The following is a 22414-nucleotide window of genomic DNA, read 5'->3' on the forward strand; positions in this document are numbered from 1 at the left end:
GCTGCATCTTTATAGACAAAGAATAGCAACCTTTCTACTTTCAGCTTATTGATGGTGTGTGTGTGTGTGTGTGTGTGTGTGTGTGTGTGTGTGTGTGTGTGTGTGTGTGTGTGTAATTTTTGAAAGAGGAAGACCTTCTGCTATAATTGAGGACAAACATGACTATTTCATAAAATCAGAAAAATTACAAAGGAAGAAGAGTAATCAACCTGCATAAGCTGACTAAAACTATCTGGTATGAGAGAGAGAGAGAGAGAGAGAGAGAGAATCTTAAGGTCAAAGGGGTTAATGGAAACTAATTCCAACCCACTCCACCTGGGGTTGTCTCCTAAGGCGGTATTTGCCTTAAAAAAAAAAAAAAAAAAAAAAAAAAAACAGGCTGAAGGGACAAGGCATTGATAAATATGTAAAGGCAATGCAGCCTGAAGACTTTTGTCACAGTTACCCCCTATGGGTGAGTTCCCAGGAGGGAGCAAGGGATCAACAGGGTGGATATGGATAAACAAAATGGATCAGACAGTATTATCCTACAACCAATTGACATGACTACTTGACTAGGTTATCTGGTGTTGATAAATACTATACACATCTGCACTGTCACTGCTTGGTTGGTTTAACTTCTACGTGATGACAGAACTCTCTGACAATGGTGTGGCACTAATGAATTTAAGGTTGTGTACTGCCAGAGTTCAACATTTCCTACTGGATCTCTAGAGTAACTGTCACGTGCAATTCTGATATTCATCATCCATATTTAACCATCACTGTCACCTCTAAGGAAAGAACAGGTGTCAAGTTAGGATAACACTATGCACAAGTGGCAGATGGGGTGAGCTGGTGCACTTAAAGGGTTAAGTTACATTATCTGGACTGCATAAAAAAAAAAAAAAAAAAAGGGGGGGGGGGGATCACCTGTAAACAGCACTTACTTTAAAACCTTCAACTCTTGGCAGGAGCTAGTTCATTTTGTGTTCAGCTGAGCCTGACTTTAATCTCAGCTTACCACAACCTGATACTTGGCTCAGCACACAGCAATGATCAGTTATGAACAGGCAGTCCTCATTTGAAGCAACCTTTATTTATTTATACATTTATTATTTTACTTCTTCTCCTTTGAGTCCAAATTAATTACTGCAATATTTCTTTACGTTCTTTTGTTACCAATTGAGTTTATATGCCTATTTTACCACTTTACAGTATATACTGTGAGGAAAAAAGATGATGTTTTGGAACATATCCCTAACTTTCAACATGGGCTGCATGTACAAGACATCACCAATCTGGTGAAGAGTTTGAGATTTTAAGGAAGTTTCATTTATAAGTATAGCTCACACAACGGGAGGGATAGGGGGTGTGCTGCCCATCAAACAACTGACCAACAACAACAACTATCAGTAATGCAGAGAAGCTCACTTACCTCAGTGGCTTGAACGCAGGCGTTTCTCACCTGTGGTGACAATGTCAGTGATTTTTTTTTTTTGTATATTGTGACTACAATGACATTAAAGTTACTCCATTGACAAACACTGCTATAAATTTGATCTAACAAGCTACCCAGCAACAGATTTTGTGCTGGGACTGTCTGGCTGAAGTTGAGTCTACCTGGGCAGAATGGCTAGTAAGGGCATTCTTACTCACAAACTAACACCTGATATCATTGTTCTGCAAGTTATCTGATTAGAAATGAAAGGACCACAGACACTAAGCAACTGCACAAAGGATATAGATATAAAAGATTTTTCTATTCTAAGAGAATAATAAACCTCAAAGGGCATTACAGCACAGTACTGTAAATATTGCTTAAAAACTCATAATAGGACATTAATGGAAAAATGAAGATACTAAGTGTCAAACACTATTGGACATGAATACAAATAATCTTGCAAAATGAAGAGGACACTTTGCCTTGCAAGACCTAATGAACTGGAGATGCAGAGCACATATCTACAGCTCTTTCTCTCATACTAACAGACTATGCACAAAATAAGCTCTATACAGTCGTTACTTTAAGACCAAGGGAAAAGGCAAGGAATCCTGGAAAAACAAACTAACAGCCAGTATTTCACCATACATAAGTAACATGATCTGTGTTTTTCTTTTTTTGGTATGCCAGTGCCAATAGGATTCTCCAGTGAGCATATGTGAGAAGTTATTGAGTGACACATATTCATTTACAGCAAGAGTAAAAAAAAATATATATATATATATATATATATTTACATATATATATATACACAGCCAGTTCTATGGAAGGATAGGAGTTGCAGGGTCACTATTCAAGGAGGAACACTGACCATACACAATGAATAAACTGGGTCAACAAAGAAATGTTAACTGCACAAATAACTGTACAGAATATACTGATACATCTCTGGTAACAAGGAATCCACAGTCTACAACAAAAATGGGTCATGGAAGAGACAAGGTTTTGAAAGACAGGTGAATGGGTGAAACAGGGTGGGGTGAAGAGGTACTGGTTAAAAGAAGAACAGACAGGGTCTTTGCTGTTAAAGATACTATGCTGATTTCAACACATTCATCTGACACATTATCTATGGTTCATCTGGACAGGGAATTGTATATACAGGTACAGTGGACACCCAAAGTATGGTATAATATGTGGGAGATTGATCTAAGTGAAATGAGAGACTGGTAAGACAAGATAACTTTCAGAGATTCTGGTCATGGCCAATCTAGCTAAGACAGACTGGGTAAGATCAAGACGTGGACACACTTAAGTCCTCTTTTCTTCTCTCAAGTTGTTCACTTCTTGTTTGATGTTTTTTTCTATTAGGTTGATCATAAAAACTGCCTAGTACAGCTCCAGTACTAACTATAATGCTGAATTTCTATTTTTTCACAATCTACAGTACCAATTATTTGGAAAAAGCTGTGATATTTTTAAAACATACTGTATCTTGACTTATACTAAAGACTGTCTGTGCTCTAAGTAAATATGTAGTCATGTACTGCAGTGTTCTGACGTTTGTTAGAACTGTGACATGGTCTGATAATGGAATATACTGACATAGTAACAGCAGGGCTTTTCTATAATAAGGTTCACTCAATGCTCATTACTTCATTATTTCTAAATTCAGCAAAGCAGAGAAATGCAGTAATCTCTGTCACTGCTGTGGCATGGTCTAATTAACCCTCTAATGTCAGATGATTTTACTCAGCTGAATGGATGTTGGAATCTGAAAATGTTAGGGTACAATGGTAATTGTAATACTCTTCACAAGTAGGCAAATGTTCCTTACTCTAGAAGTTCTATACTGGGTCTGTTTAATTATTATAGTGATGCTCTTCATAATAAGGAAATAGTCCTCACTCAAGCAATCCCATATTCAATCAATTTTATTACAGTATCCCATAAAGCTCTTCATGATAAGCCAAATAATCCTTACTCCTGCATTTCTACATTCTAGCATTTCATTTAATTAAATCGGCAAGTCCCACAAAATAATCTTACATTTCAACTAACACACATTAACTCCTTGAGTCCTTTTTCTTTCTTTTCTCTTTTCTTTCTTTCTATTTTTGTTCTTTTCCTATTAAGTCCACAGAAAAATACAGGAAATTTACCAAATGAGGCTCCTTCCTACCACACAAGCTGATCTGCCAGTTCCTCAACTTTATAGTACTTAATGTACGGAATAAAATTGTGAAATTTTGGAACAGAAACCTCACATGTAATGAGCATGAAAGGGTTTTATAATAACCATCACTGTCAGTGAGGGGCTCAGTGCACCATGGCACATGCTCGTACTACAATGGGACTGGGACTGAATTGCAGCTCTGACAGTACAGTAACTGATTTGCTGAGTTTCCTATCAGTCATTATATGAAGACTAACTGTATGTGATGAAAAAAAAAAAGCCTCTTTTGTTGCTTTCAGGAGTAACCATATATGACAAATGGATGCCCCTTATTTTAACCCCCTCCCATATGATTTTTTTTTTTTTTTTCTGAATTATATTCTTGCCATCTTCAGATGATGTACAGAGGGGTTAGGGACCTTCATTACCTTCAGTACTAAGGCACTCTCACAAGAGTAAAATGTCTAACAACACCAAAGATACAAATGATCCTTGCCAAATCAAATGTTACTTTAGAAGGAATTACTGTACAGTATAGCAAAGATCACACCATATTGGCAACAAACATTAAGTCCCTATGCAAGAAAGATCCCTTAATCATACCCCCCCCCCCTCATCCCACCCCAAAAACTCTGGATAACAGTATAGTAACTTTAACTTGAACTTGTACATTACTGAGGTTAAATTGTAGATTATCAAGGTTAAATTAATGTCCTGTAGCTTGCAATGCAATATGCACAACTACAACATGTAACAGTAACTGCATATGACAGCATCCTTTTTATAATACAATGTTACTATATATCCTTCTTATTCACATTTAAAAAAAAAAATCACTTAAAGTATTTCATCATTTAACTGAATTAACAAGCAGCCAAAGACTGTTAGGTTTAGACTAATGTAACTATGATTTTATGTACAGTATGGTAATCTTGTTACATGTAACTATGATTTTATGTACAGTATGGTAATCTTGTTACATTTCAAGAACTGTAACAGTCTGAGGGAAATTCATGCACTTAATGTCTTTATTACAATGATGCCCTTTTAAGTTTATTTGTGTATTTTTCTGACAATTTTTTTCAGCTTAGGAGAGACTTTATTTAACTGGTGGGGTTAGCTACAGTCTTCACTAATCCCTTCAGCACAAGAGATCTCCCCTAACCTGAATAATACTGCCTAGAAATCCAAAGAATAAAATAAAAGTGACACCCACTGGCTGAAGGAGTTTATTATATAAGAAGAAAAGAACCTGCAACATGAACTACTGGTGGTTTGTGAAGGGAAGTGCAGGCTGTCCTCATTGTAACGATGGGATGCATTTGAGAAAACTCATCGCTAAGCCAGGATGTTGTTAATCAGGGACGTTATAACACAGAAGGTACAGGAATGTGTTGGAGAGCCTTTGGATCCCACCCCAACTGAGTCCAAAATCCACCCAAATGAGACCCCTCTAAAAGTGTCTAGTTCACCTATACCCCTCAGTAGCTTTGAAACAAGCTAAGCTAAGCTAAGCCAAAAAGCAGTTCATAACTCACCAAAACCCAAAAATAAAATCTGAAAACCATCAAAAATAAGTCTGTGAAAAAGTCAAACTTAGCAAATTGTACCCAAAAATTACAGTGTTCACCCCTACCTATGACTAAAACACATTAATATAAGTCTAAAAACATTTTCTAAATCAACCTAAACACAAAATTTAAGCCTAAAATATCATCAAAATCAATTTAAAAAGAAACCATCACATAAAAACCCATTGGACAACCAGGTATCGACCATCGACAGGCAGGGAAGGGTGTTAATTTTTTTACAACGCCATGGAAGGGCATCATATAGTGGTTGATCATAAAGCAGGGTATGCCTGTACCATTCAAATTAACCTCTTCCATCTGATGATGAACTTTTCTGCACTGTCCTTGCTGATCAGATATGTACTTTTATTCAACTTGGGAAAGCCTAAAAATGGAAGAGTTGGGTATTACTTCTATTATTTTTTTTCATTATACACTCGCCTGCACTTAATAAAATCATTTGGAAGCAGGAAGAACAGGATGGTGACTATGTCACTGGACTGAAGGGACTGAGCTCTGCAATCTGACAGTGCATTTTTTACTTAAGTCTTGGTACCTACTGATGATATTTTCAATTTAAAGAAATTTTTTAAAGGTGAAGGGGTTAATGAAATCTATATCTCAGCCTTGTAGCTCAGAAAGTCTCTCCTCAAGTTAATAAACTGTCAGAAGCTAACAAAAACATAAAACATATCATCACTGTAAAGAGGTTAAATGGATAATGTAAGTAACCCCTTAAATCTGGGTGATGTCCTTTTTGAGTTTACTCTTGGTGAAGCCAGGCAATTTTATTAACTTATAAATGGCCTTCTTACTGAAGGGGTTTCTTAACCTGTGAACTGCAACCATAACCACACCTGCTCTGAGGTGCACTGTGACATACAGCTCCAACATCAGTTGAAAATGTAACTTTCTATGTGTTGTTTTGGGGCAGATTGTTGATAAATGATTTGATAAATGCCATAGGGATGCATCTGGAGCCATTTCAGCTTCTCACAGCCTAAACCATGCATGCTTCATGAGCCAAAAGTACACCACAGCTACACCAAGGTAACTGTTCGGCTGATTTTGTGTTCCATATCATTTATGAATGAACTATATCATGTGGTACTAATAAAATTTATTCCATCCATCCATCCATCATCCAATCCTATGTTGCACCATGAGAAGCGTAGGAGCCTGGGGCTAGGAAAGTTGGCCCTGGCATTAAAGATGAGAGTGACCAGCCTCACTCATCCCTGAGTAGCATTACATTAGCAATAAACCCCAATCACCCCTTGGATATAAACCTTCACTGGCTCAATCCGATTGGAGCACCTTTATTACCCACTAAACCACCAGGAGCCAAAATTTAGTTATATGGTTACCACCCAGCATAGTAAATGGTTTCCTGATGTACAGGAAACCATTTGGCTTGTCACTCAGTGTAGAGTCACCCACAGGCAGAAAGAAGAGGAAAGAATGAAGGCAAGAAAGACACAAGAGGGAGTGTAAAGTCACCCGCAGGCAGAAGAAAGAGGAAAGAATAAAGGAAAGAAAGACAGACGAGGATTTATGATAAATATTTCTGGTAGCTGCATTTTTGCCTATGTACCACCATTAAAACACTGAAATATCTAAGCCCTTTACAGCTAAACTATGGTCAATACTGACTTGAAAACGTACACACCCATACTGCAACATGCTCTACAATATTATACCCATAAAACTGATCTTGGAAAAATCATCATTCATCATCATCATCCAGACCTCCTTTCCCACCCTATGGCAGGGTGAGGAGTAGCAAAGTCCAAACAGCCCAAGTTTGCCCAATTCAATGGGTCATGCTTCTATTCACTCATCATTCAAGCCCACAGAATCCTGGCTTCATCAGGTAGGCCCAAAAAATTTCACCATGTTCCGTAGCTTCATATACGGGCACACCCCAGTTTAATGATGTGATTGGTTAGGTAAAACCCCATCGTTAGGCAAGGTATGGTATATCGGGGTACTTTTAACATGTAAAGTAATGTGGAGCATTCAAACCAGGCCCAAAACCCATCCAAATGAGACGCAAAACAAGTTTAAAGCCAATTTAAATGGCCTTCAAGGAAGCTAACCTAAGCCTAACACTTGTAAATAACTCACTAAAACCAACAAATAAAATCTGAAAATCGACAAATATGTCTGGAAAAAATCAAGCTTAGTAAACTGTACCACAAAATGATAATGTTCACCCCACATATGGCTAAAACACAGTGATCTAAGTCTAAAAACAGTTTATATATCAACCTAAACACACAATTTTAGTCTAAGATATCATCAATAGTGGTAAAAAGAAAAATCAAAACGTATCGTTAAACAGGGGCTTGGCCATCCTTAGGCAGGGTATGGTGGTACAGTAGAACCTCTCTCATTCGGACTATATGGGGGGAAGGGTTGTCCGAATTAGCAGATTGTCCGGACCATCAGGGTAATCTCCAGTTCATACCAAAAACTATCTACATATGGTATGTTTGTTAATTATTAACATATGTTGCATATGTCAACCCTACATAACTGCAAAAGATGAATGGATACTAAAATAACCAAACTAATCATGTACGATAGTTTTGTATTGCATAATTTACAGGTAAGGCCATGACAAGAAACTAGCCTACATTTTAAATTGTAGTAAGTGACTAAGGCCCATGCTGGCAAAAAAATAAATTGATTAGTTAACTGTAATATTTGGAATAAAAATAAAACTTATGTAGGCAAAAAATACATTGTCATCTTTGGCATATTGATAACGCCCACATGGGCAAGAAGCTAATGTCTGATGTACAAGTAAAGCACATTTAAGTACAAAAAATAACCTACAGTAATCACTAGACACTGCAGAATATTCTGACCCATTTTTGTGTAAGCAAACTCCTCCTTTTAACACCTTTATTCATTGCAGAAGCTACACTTGCATTAAGGGGCATGGTAAGGAGGATTAACTTTTGAAATACAGCGTAAAAATATTAGTGGTTGGTGAACTAGTTGATGGAACGAATGCTAGCGTGCGTTTAAACAGGCGCCCATGTTGAGACCTAGCGTGATCCGAGACTAAATGAATGATGATCACTTTCCGCGCCGATACTGAAAATGACTAGAATTACTTTCAACATATTTTTGAAGCTAATTATTTTTAAATTTTGTCCGAATTAACAGAAGTCCGGATTAAAGGGGTCCGGACCAAAGAGGTTCTACTGTATTGCTATCCCCATCGTTAAGCCAGAGTATCGCATCTAGGGGTATCATATATCGAGGTATTACTGTATGTCTATCTGACAGAATCAATCCGAATGCTGTCACGTTAAAAAGGGGTGCCAAATCCCTGGTTATACACTTCTCCATACAAAATTCATCTATCCAGCTCAGTCTCTTGTAAGTCTCCTAGCCTCATCACCTTCCATACCTCCCTTCCTCACACACTCTTTCACCTTATCCCTCCACCTTCTTCTTGACCTACCTCGCCTCCTTCCTCCTCCAGATTAGCTCAGATATACCTTTTTCACCACTCTATTGTTATCCATTCTCTCCACATGACCAAACCATCTCAGTACACTCTCTTTGATTCTGGTGTCCACAGACTTCCCCACTCCACATCTTTCATGAATCACATTATTCCGTATCCCATCAACTCTCTGTACTCCACGTACATTCCTCAGCAGTCCCGTCTCCACTGCTCTTACTCTTGGCTTTTCATTTTCATGCCATATCACAGTCTCACATCTGGATGTTGAAGTTGGCACTAACACTCCTTCATGTAAGCCTCAAGCAGTTGCAACCCTCAAGCCTCTGTTTTTTATTAAGGCCATCAGAGCACCAGCTACTTTCCTTCCTTGGGTCACTCTACTTCCCACTTTATTTGCATATTTTCCTCTCTTTTCTATCACTGTGCCCAAGCATTTGAACTCTCACCAATTTTAGTCTCTCTCTATTCACCATACCATCACACTGGGAGTCACTTTCTCTCTCAATAACCATCACTTTACTCTTTCCTACATTTACTTTCAAGGGACGACACTCACAGACATCAGCAAAACTGCCCTAGTCTACCAAGCTCTTGTCCGGTGTTTGCAAATAGCACTGCATCATCAGCATACAACAAATTTGAGGAATTCCACCCATCACCATTCATTACCAACGCCATCCCTCGCTCCATTACTCATGTGTTTACTTCTCTCATCACCCCATCCATATATATATTGAACAACCATGGGGACATCATGCAACCTTGTCGCACGCCCACACTGATCATGAACCAATCGCTTAAATGCCCAATTACCCTTACACATGCCTCACTACTGTCATAAAAACTCCAGACGGCATCTAGCAGCTTACCATCTACACTGTACATGCACAAAACCTTTCACAATCCTTCTCTGTCTATGTAGTATGCTTTTCCAACCATGAACACCTTATAGTCCTTCTCACATGCCTTCTCCACTATCTGTTTTCTGGCAAATATTTGATCCACACATCCTCTGCCACTCCTAAATCCACCCTATTTGTCACTCATTAGGACTTCCTATATCTTTCTTACTTTCTTTACAATAATCTTCCATATACCTTCCCTACCACACTCAACAGACTTATGCCATGATAATTCTTGCACTCACTTCATTCACCTTTATTTTTGTACAAGGGTACAATCACTGCCTTTTTCCACTCTCCTGGCACAGTTTCACTTATCCATGCCTTCTTACATATCTCCACCAAGCACTTCGTTCTGCTCTCTCCACTACACTCAATCATCTCTGCATATACCTCATAAACCCCAGCTGCTTTCCCATTTTTCAGCCACTTCACAACATTCTTCACCTCTGCGAGTGCCAAGTTTCCTAGCACTGCATTCCTTCTCTGTACACCTCCTAAACCAATCATGTTAACAGTTGCTTTGCTCTCTCAACTCCAATCTTTGGAAAAAATAATACTGTATATATGTATACTGTATTCTTTCGTCAGTTCAAAAATACTGAACTTCAAAAGCATGGCTGTGACTAAATTATGGTATATATCAACTTGAAAATTGGTACTCTTACACTTTATCACATCATCTATCAATCACCTGGACAAAAAAACAAATATAAGAAGCTTAAGTAGCGTTTTTTTTTTTTTTTTTTTTTTTTTCCCCTTCCTCGCATGGTGTGAACTTCTCATTTCCAATCTGCTGCAATTTATGAGTTAAGGCCTTATCTAAACCTTCTACTTCAACAAGTTTACTCTAAAGATGAATAAAAGCATCAGGTGTGGGCAAGAATATAATGAAAAAACATCCCCACATTCAATGGGTTAAGCAAAGTATCACCAATTACTGAGTACTGGGTCACCAAATGTTGGGTATCCATAGTACAGTATATTAGTATAGAAACACCATCTTACTTGACGTAATCATAGTATCAATAATAGACATTTCTCATGATTATTAACCTCTTCAATACAATTATGTATTTTTCCACTTTAGTCTTGCTACTTACACAATTTTATTCAGCTTACAAGAGACTTTCCAAACTGAAGGAATTATGTACAACCTCCATGACTTCTTTCATTTCAGTGCTACCTCCCAAACTGAATAAAAGGATCAGAAGATGGCTAGAATAAAATGATGAATAGGTCACTGAGCTGAAGGGGTTAAAGAAGACATGATGTGAGGTAGTACAAGCAGCACAACATCCGCAAAACACCTGTCACAAATGCTACTCAGTTCACCACTCATGCTAAACACATCATCCAAATTACCCACAATACACATAATTAAGAGATAGCAGCATCTCACATCAGCCTCATTCTCCACAGAACAAGACACAGACAATAACTCGCTAAACACATTGGTTTCAATCTTGCAACACATGAGATAGGAGATAACCTGCTAAATACCCCATTCTCCACAACACAGGTGATGGGAGGTAACTTGCTAAAAACATCATTCTCCACAACAAAATGTGAGATAACTCACTAAAAACATGAACCTCATTCTCCACAACAAATGAGACCGGAGATAACTTGCTAAGCACACCATTCACATTCTCCACAACATGTGAGACAGGAGATAATTCGCTAAACACATCAACTTCATTTTCCATAACACACATGTGGAGATTTTATAAGTTTTGAATTATATGATTTTGAAGAGGGAGTTAAGGCAGGGTGTCAGGCAAGGTGGCAGGAGCTGTTGGCCTCTCTTCTCTCCCAGCATACCACAGATCTATCTAAGGGTCATACTCGATGTGGCTTTGGAGATTCTGTAACACATCTTCTTTAGCTATTTATTCTGTACATTACACCATAATATTCTCCTGTATACTACTGATGATAACTGTACTGGTATAAAGATGATGCAAGTAGCATACAAGAGAAAGTCAAGGTGTTATATGTAAAATAAATCACCAAGGTTGAGATGCAACAAATATCCAGTCCCATCTAGAATACATCCCCTAATTCTGCAACTGGCATAGGATATGTCAATCTAAGCTCATGGCACAAACACATCAGTTTCGGCCTGTAAACATGCTAACAGTCGCCAGAAAATGAGGAATCAGTCCTTTTAAAAATGGACATGAGCTGCTCTCATGATCAGCTGCCAAGTGCTCATGCAACCCAAGTGAGAGAGAGAGAGAGAGAGAGAGAGAGAGAGAGGCAGTGAGTGGGGTCATGCTAGGTCAGAGGAAGTGGTCAGCAGAAGCCACAGGCAGAATGATGGCAGCAACAGCTTTTATCTCAGGTGTGAAGGAAAACAGAGTTTCCTAAAAATATATCTTATATAAAGATGAATACGTATATGGAAGTTTCACAATATATTTACTTCCCTATGATGAACTAAGAATAATTTACACAGATATCTATATATTAAAACAGTTACATTACTGTTTACAAAAAGGCTTAAATGTACTCATAAACTACAGATACTTACTTTAATGATAGTCTATTATGGGTCAGCAAGGTATATAGAAATCTGAAATGTTAAATGCCAACTGAAAATCAGGCATTATTCTTCACAGCTTTCCTGTGAGATAAAACTGGACAGACCATCACAGCTTTGTTCTGTACAAGGAGGTGGGTGAATGAGTGGCAAGCACAGAGGATGTACAGCAAACTGAACATAAACAGAGTACAAGAGAGCAGCATGAGGGGCAAGGTAAGATATATGATAAGACTGTTTATGGGATGAGGGCTTGTATGAAAGATAAAGGAAAGGTAGTATAATTATAGTGCTGGTGTTAAAGCAGTCACACCTGTCTGCTGCAAAAAATAATGCTGTATTAACTGTTTACAGTTTATAAAAATAACTGACCACAAAAATATTAGAATCTGAAAACAGAAAGCATAACTTGTGTACACCAATTCTAAGAAAGAATTTAATACAATATTTGGGCTACAGCACAATAATAATGATGGCTTTTCAGATTTTTTCTTAAAAGTAATGATGGTTCTTTAAATTTTTCCATAATAGTACAGTATTAAATAAATCAAGTGACAATGTTTTAACTGCAAACACAAACTTATCAAGTACAGCGTATTCCCAAATGAATATATAAACCGAAAAATTATAATTTTATCTCAGTTGAAATGATACATGTACAAAATCCACTGATGATGTCAGCTCTCATCATATGACAGATTTCACTGTTAAAATATAATAAGTTCTAAGCTTTTATTTTGTAAATAATGTCACCAACACCTGTAATGCTTAACAAAACTGAATGAAAGTTTATTTAATGTCTGACGATGATATAAAAGATTTTGCTCACTTTATGAGACCAGCTGCTGTGGACACATTGCAATGTTCATTAACTGTGTCAGAATGAACAATGAAATAGCTGGTTGTCTCTTACTGATACTGACAAAAATACTTTACACAGATACTGCAGTATTTGGGAGAACTAAAACATGCAATTATAAACAAATTATATAGTGTATGTATGTATGTGTGTGTATAATATATATATATATATATATAAACTTGTAAATGGTATGTTGTCGAAAACAGTGTAGATGTTCTTGCTTAAGTACTATGTCTCTGAAATATCCATGTTTCTAGAAAGAACAGGACACTGTAAGGTGAAAAGGAAGAAGGCAAGAACAGTGATATTGTGCATGATTATTCTTGTAAGGAAAGGGAGGATGGTGGGGAACAGGAGATGTACACTCATAGAAAAAACATTAAAAATATACTAATGAAGCCTTACTCAGATAACTTACCCATCTTAGGTCCTGGTCCTCGGTTCATGGCATTGGGTCCACCTCCTCTCTTGGGTGGAGGGATGACTGGCCCCGGCCCTCTAACATGTTCCACAGGCAGCACCCGCCGTCGCTTTTTCGGAAGCTTGGCTCGGGCTTGTGTATGACTGTAGTACATGGCGAAGTTTGACACTATAACAGGAACGGGCAACGCAATGGTCAACACACCAGCCAGAGCACAAAGCGCACCCACAAACATTCCCACATAAGTCTTGGGAGCCATGTCACCATAACCCACTGTTGTCATTGTGACCAGCGCCCACCACAGGCCTAAGGGAATGCTGTTGAAATCGTTGTGAGGATTTGCCTGTATCCTCTCAGCATAGTAGACTAGCGAGGCAAAGATGACGATACCCAAGACCAGGAAGAAGACGAGGAGTGTGAGCTCTTTCGCTGAGGCTCGGAAAGTCTGTATGAGGATCTTCAGACCTGAGGAGTGCCTGGTCAGTTTGAATAACCTCATGATACGGATGATACTGAAGAACTCAAGAATGTCTGCATTCTCCACATGTGATGCAAACTTCTGAAGGATGATATCAACATAGAAGCTCAGTGTGGCAATGAAATCAATCATGTTCACTGATGCTTTCAAGAACACAAACTTGTTCGGTGACGCTATGAACCTGATAAGGATCTCAAAAGTAAACCAAGTGTTACATACACACTCAATATAGAAGAATGCCTCATGTGCATTGGTGGCTTTCTTGTCTAGAGTCCAGGCTGTCGTGTTTTCTGGTGTGTTGACAGTCACATTCTGTATGACAGGAACACGCATGTCTGGGTGCGTCTTGAGGCAGAAGGACAGGATGGAGACACAGATGAAGAATACAGAGATGACTCCAATGACCTGTAGTGATGGATAACATATTTTAGAGTAAGAAATAAAGAATATGAATACTGTGAGCATATTTACTGGGTATATACCCTATGAATATGTATATGTGTGTGTATGTATATACATATACATATTATATATACCGGGTATATATATATACATGGATGATGGATGGGTGGATAGAAATGTATACTGTGTGCATATATACCGGGTATATACCCTATGTATATATGTGTGTGTGTGTGTGTGTATACAGTATATATATATATATATATATATATATATATGGTGGTAGGTGGTGGTGACCATCATCCACTCACTTGATGTAGTGCTGCCTACTTCTTCCTTAGACTTTATCATTCTTTTTCTGTGCCTGCCCTCCTCTCTTCCTATTTCCCCCATCTTTCCTGTCACTTCTTATTGATTTTCTTTCCTTTACTGGTGGCTTTACATTGAGTGACAAGCCAAATGGTTTCCTGTAAGTCAAGAAACCATTTACAACGCTGGGTGGTAACCATATAACCAAACCATTCGTGTCCCTATGTGTCAACAAGTGGGTTTGTGGAGGGTTAGTGCCCCTCTCCGTAAAACAAATAACTCAAAGTCAAATGGCCACCCCTTACGGGATTATAGCATCTGGCAATAGATAGATAGAATAGATATATATATATACAGTATATATATATATATATATATATATATATATATATATATATATATATATATATAGTGGGCTCGCACAGTGCGTGAGAGATTGGGCGGTCCTGGTCCTTGTGCAGCGTGAAATCGCTCACTGAGAATACATAATCTTATGGGCAAAATAACATGTGAGTGGTACCCCCTCATGCTCTTACATTTTTTTGCCCTTAGAGACATAATAAAAGGAAAATTTTTCAGACATACAGTATACTACAGATATAGCTACAATAACAAAAATATGGTCAGTCACCCTCACAACAGTAGACAACAGGCCTGATGAACTTAAATAATGGGTTCCTAGGCCTGGCAACACACTTTAAGTGCCCCCGCTGCCACCCCAGCCGGACCACACTTGTTTAACGGTTGCCAGTGTTGTATTATTCCAGGCTTTGACAAAGAAATTTACGGCCTGTCGAATGTTATATTTCTTCCAGAATGCAGCAACAGTCATTATGGTGGGGGCTACAGGTATGCCAGGTGATGCAGGTGAGTCAGGTGGGGCAATGGAGGAGGAGAGGACAGCGGCGGGCAAATCAGGGGAGGTGGTGAGGGGAGGATCCTTCCTCTCCTCCTTGCTACTGCTCACATTTTCGGCAATTTCCTTCATCTCTTCTTGTTTGTCTGTTTCATTCCTCATCTTGTTATGGACTTATTGGCAGTATAACAACTTGGTATTCGCAAAATAACCATCATTATTATACAAACTGGGTATCTATTCTAACTTATCGTTACTGCTGACACCATTAATGTCGACGTTGTTATTGGCGAGATCTTACTGTGGACTCCTCTTGAGCACCTTCCCAACGAGCCTCTAGGTCACTATTGGTGAGCTGTGTGAGGGTGGGGGTAGCATACTCATGAAAAATGGCATTTTTGAGCCACTCCTTGCCTCTACCTCGCGTTTTGTGAGGTAAACTCGCACAATCGAGCTTTTTAGTTATTATTTTTGGTCACTCGTGCACAATGTGATTCGTGCACTCTGAGCTCCCACAGTAGGCGAGCCCACTGTATATCTATCTATCTAGCTATATATATATATATATATATATATACATATATTGTTGTTGTTGTTGTGGTCACAGGTTGCACTAAAACAACTGGGCAAAATTCAGAACAAAGCTATAAAAATTATTAATAACCCAGCAATTACAAAGGAACTACAGTACAATATCTCCCCTACAATTAAGATGGAATGTTGCCTCCCTTGCATTATTTTACAGATATTTTTATAACAAATGCTCAGACAAAGTTGTATCCATTGTGCCACCTCTCCACGCCTTCCCCCATGTTATGTCGGCATCTGGTGGCACTCATAACTGGACTGTCTCACTGCCACATTGCAGAACTTCTGCCTATCAGAATTCATTTATTCCCCAAGCTGTTTCTCTTTGGAATTTGCTTCCCCAGAGTAGTTTCCTCCAAACTTCAACCTACAGCATTTCAAGTCAACTGCTATGGATTTTTTATTAACAGAGGACATCTGTAACCTGGTGTGCTCATGTTTTTTTTCTTTTGTTCATCTTCTGCAGAAAAAAACTAAAAAAGGCTTTCAAACAATTCAATCTAAACATGCCATGCTTCCTCTGATGATTTCTCATACTGAGGTTGGCCATGGCACACTTAATGTATTTCATGGAATGGAAGTTAAACCAAATGCCAAACCAGGTTAATTACCATACTTCCTAATACAGCAGTTGCTGGAAACTTTTCAGAAAAAAAGAAAAAAATCATGTGTAGTAAGATCTAAAACAATGTAAGAGTCTTAGTTTGGACTTCAAGTACATTAACTTGCAGCAGAGTTCCCTATGGGTGATCACTGTGTAATCAGTTACCAAGCTTATATCCATATTACACTCTCATGTACAGTAGTACATCCTGGGGTCAATGGTGACCAACCATCTACAACTATGAATACTACTGAACTACTACTACTACTGTAATGGCTGAACTGAAACTTAACAAATTAATCACAATGGTCTGACCGAGACTTGATCTCAGGCCCTCACACTTCATAGGCGTGCACGTTACCACTGAGCCAAAGAGAGGATCCCCACTTTGCCTTTAAGCAACGTGGGCTTCTATGGACCCTATTACATCACTCTTTTCTCCCCTTGGTGATTAATTTGGTCAGTTTCGAACACATGTGGTAGCACAGCACATTGGAGGCCACCACTGAGGGCACTGCGGACCACACTGGACAGCTCACCCCCCGGATGTAAGACCTAAGACGCTGTCAACAACAACACCATTGCCCTCTAAGCCTCGCCTCACATCCCACACCACTGCCAACCAATGTAATGACCGAACTGAAACTTAACAAATTAATCACACTGTCCCGGCCGAAACTCAATCTCAGGCCCTTCCGCTTCATAGTTGGGCACATTACCACTTAGCCAAAGAGAGGATCGCCGCTTTTAAGCAACACAAGCTTTTATGGACCCATTACACTACTACTACGGTACTACCACCACCAATACTGTCTACAACTGCTGCTCTACACAAATATGAGTAATGTTGGTGGTGACTATCATCCATTCACTTGATGTAGAGCTGCCTACTTCTTTCTCCTTTCTTGATTAATCTAACTCTGTGTCTTCCCTCATCTCTTCCTACCTCTCACTTTCCTTCCTGTCAATTTTTATTACTCTTCTTTTCACTTCAAGTGGCTCTGCACTGTGACAAGCCTAATGGTTTCATGAAATTCAGGAAACCATTTACAACAGTGGGTGGTAACCATATAACCAAAGAATGGGGTAAAGTGGAGCCTGCTATGGTGCCCCAGCTAACTGGATGAAGAGATGAAAATGCAGCATTCTCCCAGGAACATTTTTCCCTGTGCCTCACCGTGGCAAGGCACTGTCAGCTGCAAGGAAGCATCTGTTCACTGCATGGGATGGCCCTGCAGGGGTGGCCACTTGCCTGCTGTTTATGGGCCTGCTTGGTCAGACAGACTGGGGTTGGTCAGACAAACTGGGGTTGATCAACAACAACAACACAAATACTGTAAAGCAGTAATTAATATTCTTGAAAAGAATTAATCCTCTTTTAGCTCTCCTGATACTGGCAACTCTCACTTTACCACTGGTGTTGAAAACCTGAATGATCACTGACCATATGATCAAACAAACTATATCATGAGATCATTCAAAATACATTTGGGGCAAATCAAAAAGGTCACATGACAATTTTTTTTACCATTAAAATACAATCACAACTTCTCATAAGTATTAATATTATACCTCTAATTCCCCCAAACAGATAGGGTGGGTAGGACCTATAAAAGAAGGAAAAAGCAAAAATGTGACAGAACTATGAAGAGCATGCCCAACAATAACAATAATACTGTACCTCTATTCACTCACCATTAGAGTCTCCAGAGTTCTTGACTCCACCTGATCGGCATGCTACTTCCACAACATGTCTCATTTGATTAATATACTCTCACAATGCTTATGAAGTGCAGACCACTTCATCATCATCATCATCTCTCTCTCTCTCTCTCTCTCTCTCTCTCTCTCTCAAAAAAAAAAAAAAAAAAAAAAAAAAAAAAAAAAAAAAGAGTGGAAGCTTATCATGTGCATCTCCACATACGAGATCTATCCAAAAAGAAACTGAACTTTTTATGTGGCGCATCAACTAGCCAGTGTAGCATGATCACGATGGCACCACTGTGTAGCAATGATTTTGAGCTTTAGTCTAGCCCTGGCTGCATCAGGCCGTGTCACTTAGTCATGGAGGTACATGAGTGAATGTGTGTTTGGTGCACTTGGCAAACTTTTTTCTACTTTTTCTATTGTCTGAAATCTGCAACCTTTCAGGGTGGATTTCAACCTTGAGAAAAAAAAAAAAAAAAAGTCCACTAGGGCCAAAGCCAAAGAACATGGCAGCTGGGGGGTGACAGTCATCTCATGTTTTGCCAAAAAGTCATGGATAAGAAGCAACATGCAGGTGCATTGCCATAGTGCAACATCCAGGTTTTGTTTGTCCATGCATCAGGTCTCTTCCTTCACAATGCCTCCCTCAAACACTTCAGGAGGTCAAAGTAAAACTCTTTATTGACTGTCTGACCACGTGGAACAAATTCATGATGAGTGACACCCTTCCAATCAAAAAAGGCAATTAACATCACCATCACCATCACATTTGAGCCACTCTTTTTTTTTTTTTTTTTTTTTTTTTTTTTTTTTTGCGACGATGTTCCAACTTAATGTGATGACTGTCATTTTAATTTGACGTTGTAGCCATACACCCATGCTTCACCACCTGCTATGACATATTTCAGAAAGTTTTCATTAGCATTTGAACAATCAAACAACTCCTGACTGACTGACACCATTCTCTTTTTGTTCATCTGTCAGCAAATGCAGAAAAAATTTTGCAGCAGCATGATGCATCTTCAGTACAGTATTTTGGTTAAAATTGTGTGACACAAACTTTTACAGATGCCAACAGCCAGGCAAAGATTTCCACGGATCACAGCATGCATTTTCTCAATGTGATCATCATCTCTTGACATGGAAAGCCATCCAGATTTGGGATCATCTTCTGTGGATGTTCTTCCTGATCTGAACTACTGGAACCATTTGTGACATGTATATGGCTACAACAATCCTCTCCATAAGCTTGTTGCAACATTTGATAAGTTTTTGTTCAAGCTTCTCCCACTCTGAAAGAGAATTTCATGCACCCACATTGCTCTTCAAGACCATAAATTGTTCAACTTGCAACAAATTGCCAAGTGCACTAAACACACGCTCGCCCAAACGCATGTACCTTGATGACTAAGTGATGTGGCATGATGAGGCTAGTGTTAGACTAAAGCTCAAAGTCACAGCAACACAGCGACCCCATGGTGATCACACGACACCAGCTAGTTGGTGCACTAATTACAAAGTTTGGTTTCTTATGGACAGACCTCATATACTTATGTTCAATCCTTTATTTGTTCTATTGCCTTCTCAGCCTCAATGGCTCACTTTCTCATACATTCAATTTCCATCTCAAACAATGATGTTGTTTAATATGGTGTAGTCACAATTTCTATCAATTTATAAACATTAGTGTAGTACAGTATTCTTTACCCTCAAGAAATGAATAATAAAAATATTAATTCATTAATCAATTAATAAATCTATCTATCTATCTATCTATAGCCTGACGCCCTAATCCCGCAAAGGGTGGCCGCAGACAAAACGCCTCCAAGTCACTCTGTCACCCACCATTTGACTCCCCTCCCCCCAACTCACTCCCCCCTCCCTCATATACCTCTCAACTCCATCCCTCCACCTCATCCTCGGTCTACCCCTCCCTCTCCCTCCCTCCACCTCACCTACATACACCCTCTTAGTCAGTCTTTCATTCTCCATCCTCTCCACATGTCCAAACCACCTCAGTGTATTTCTCCTAATCTTCTCAACCACATCCACATCTACCCCACAACGTTCCTTCACTTCTTCATTCGTCAACCTGTCCCTCCACGTCACTCCACATGCTCCCCTCAAGTAACTCATTTAATAAATGAAAAATATAAAATAATCTCATCTACAACATCTGTAAACAGTACTAGCATCACAGAAATCTTGGGACTCTGGTTACTTATACCACAGAGAGAGAGAGAGAGAGAGAGAGAGAGAGAGAGAGAGAGAGAGAGAGAGAGAGAGAGAGAGAGAGAGAGAGAGAGAGAGAGAGAGAGAGAGAGAGAGAGAGAGAGGCCAAGAACCCATTTTTCACTCCCTCCACTGAATCCTGGAGTTCAAGTTCTTTTTGAGATCAACTATGTGTTTTGTCTAAGCTCTGAGTTTGCATTATTTGGATGGTCATCTCTTTAGTACTCCTCCGATGCTCAACCTCTGATTTGTTTTTCCTTTCCTCTTTTCCCCATCCTTTTCTTGCCTCCAACTGTTCTTTGGTTATAGGTATTTCCCTCTTCCCTCGTTTGCTCATCTCTTTGTTTTCCCCACCTTTTTTTCCTTCGTTTTTAGAAGTAGACTACTGTCTCTTCCTCATGTCTTGTGTCTGAGCTTTGTGTGCTGATGGTGTTGGTCTAGCAGCGTCTCATTGGTAATGTCTTGGTGCCTGAAACTACTTTTGTCTGAGTCAGTAAGAGTGAGTAAGCATCTTGTTCCCAGTGTCCCCTTCAATCAACAATCCCTTCTGCCAATGCCAGTGGTCTGGGGTGGGGAGCATTTGAACTGTTTGTGTTCTGGTGCCCTCTTTCCTTCAGAGAGCTTATGTGTAGTGTCCCCCCTTCTGTCTGAGTTACCAGGCCTTAGAGTTGGCTTTTGTGTCCTGTCCCTTTCATTGGGTAGGCTGAGTTTACTTAATTGGAATGGGACTACCCTGGCAAGGTTGCTGTCTCATGGTTGGTTGAAGACAACAGTTATCACTGACCTGTCATTGCCATGCTCTGCTACCAACTGTTCTCTGACACTTAAGACATCCTTGTGACCAGATGTCATGCCTCTCATGGCCAAGATGTTCACTGCTTGTCATGCTTCTCACAACTGGGAAGTTCACCGGCTGTCATGCCTCTCACGGCTGAGATGTTCACCGCTTGTCATGCCTCTCATAGCTGAAATGGTCACTGCTTGTCTTGTCTCTCACAGCTGAGATGTTCACCGTTGGTTGTGCCTCTCATGGCTAAGAAGTTCACCAGTTGTTATGCCTCTCATGGCTGGAAATTTTGCAGGTAAGTTCACTGGTTATCATACCTCATGGCTGGAAATTTTGCAGGTAAGTTCACTGGTTATCATATCTCATGGCTGGAAATTTTGCAGGTAAGTTCACTGGTTATCATATCTCATGGCTGGGATGTTCATCAATTGTCATGCCTCTCACAGCTAAAATGTTCACCAGTTGTCATGCCTTTCACAGCCAAGATGTTCACTTGTTATCATGCCTTTCACAACCAAGATGTTCACCAGCTGTCATGTTTTTCGCAGCCGAGATGTTCACCAGCTGTCATGCCTCTCACAGCTAAGATGGTCACTGATAGTCATGCCTCTCACAGCCATGATGTTCACCAGTTGTCATGCCTCTCATGGCTGAGATGTTCACTGGCTGTCATACCTCTCACAGCTGAGATATTAACCGACTGTCATGCCTCTCAAGGCCAAGATGTTCACCGGCTGTCATGCCTCTCATGGCTGAAATGTTCACCAGGCATCCTACCTTTCTCAGCTGGCATACCCAGCAGGGATCCCACCTCTCACTGCTAAGACACTCAATGGGCATCTTGCCTCTCTTGCCTGATACTGCAAGCAGGTGTCCCACCCATCGTGGCTGACATGCTTAGTGGGCATCCCAAATCTCATGGGTGACACCCTGTTGGCTTCCTTCCTTCTGACGGATGATTTGCACAGCAAGCATCCTGACATTCATGGTTGAGCTGTTCAGATACATGGCCAGATGGGACACTGCTATGCAAGCACTCGAACTTACCACCTGTTGATGTTGTGATA

General features: G+C 39.6%; 1 protein-coding gene across 1 annotated transcript in view; it reads right to left on the bottom strand.

Moving 5' to 3' along the window:
* Positions 1-22414, bottom strand: part of Shaw (potassium voltage-gated channel shaker cognate w) — an 84553-nt gene that overhangs the window by 13206 nt on the left and 48933 nt on the right. The window contains exon 6 of the mRNA XM_080266785.1: positions 13382-14267. Coding sequence (XP_080122911.1) covers positions 13382-14267 — 886 coding nt within the window. The remainder of the gene's footprint in view (positions 1-13381; positions 14268-22414) is intronic.

The sequence above is a fragment of the Coenobita brevimanus genome, chromosome 22 (assembly GCF_032717465.1).
Source record: "Coenobita brevimanus isolate Jiangsu-jjx chromosome 22, ASM3271746v2, whole genome shotgun sequence".
NCBI lineage: Eukaryota > Metazoa > Arthropoda > Malacostraca > Decapoda > Coenobitidae > Coenobita > Coenobita brevimanus.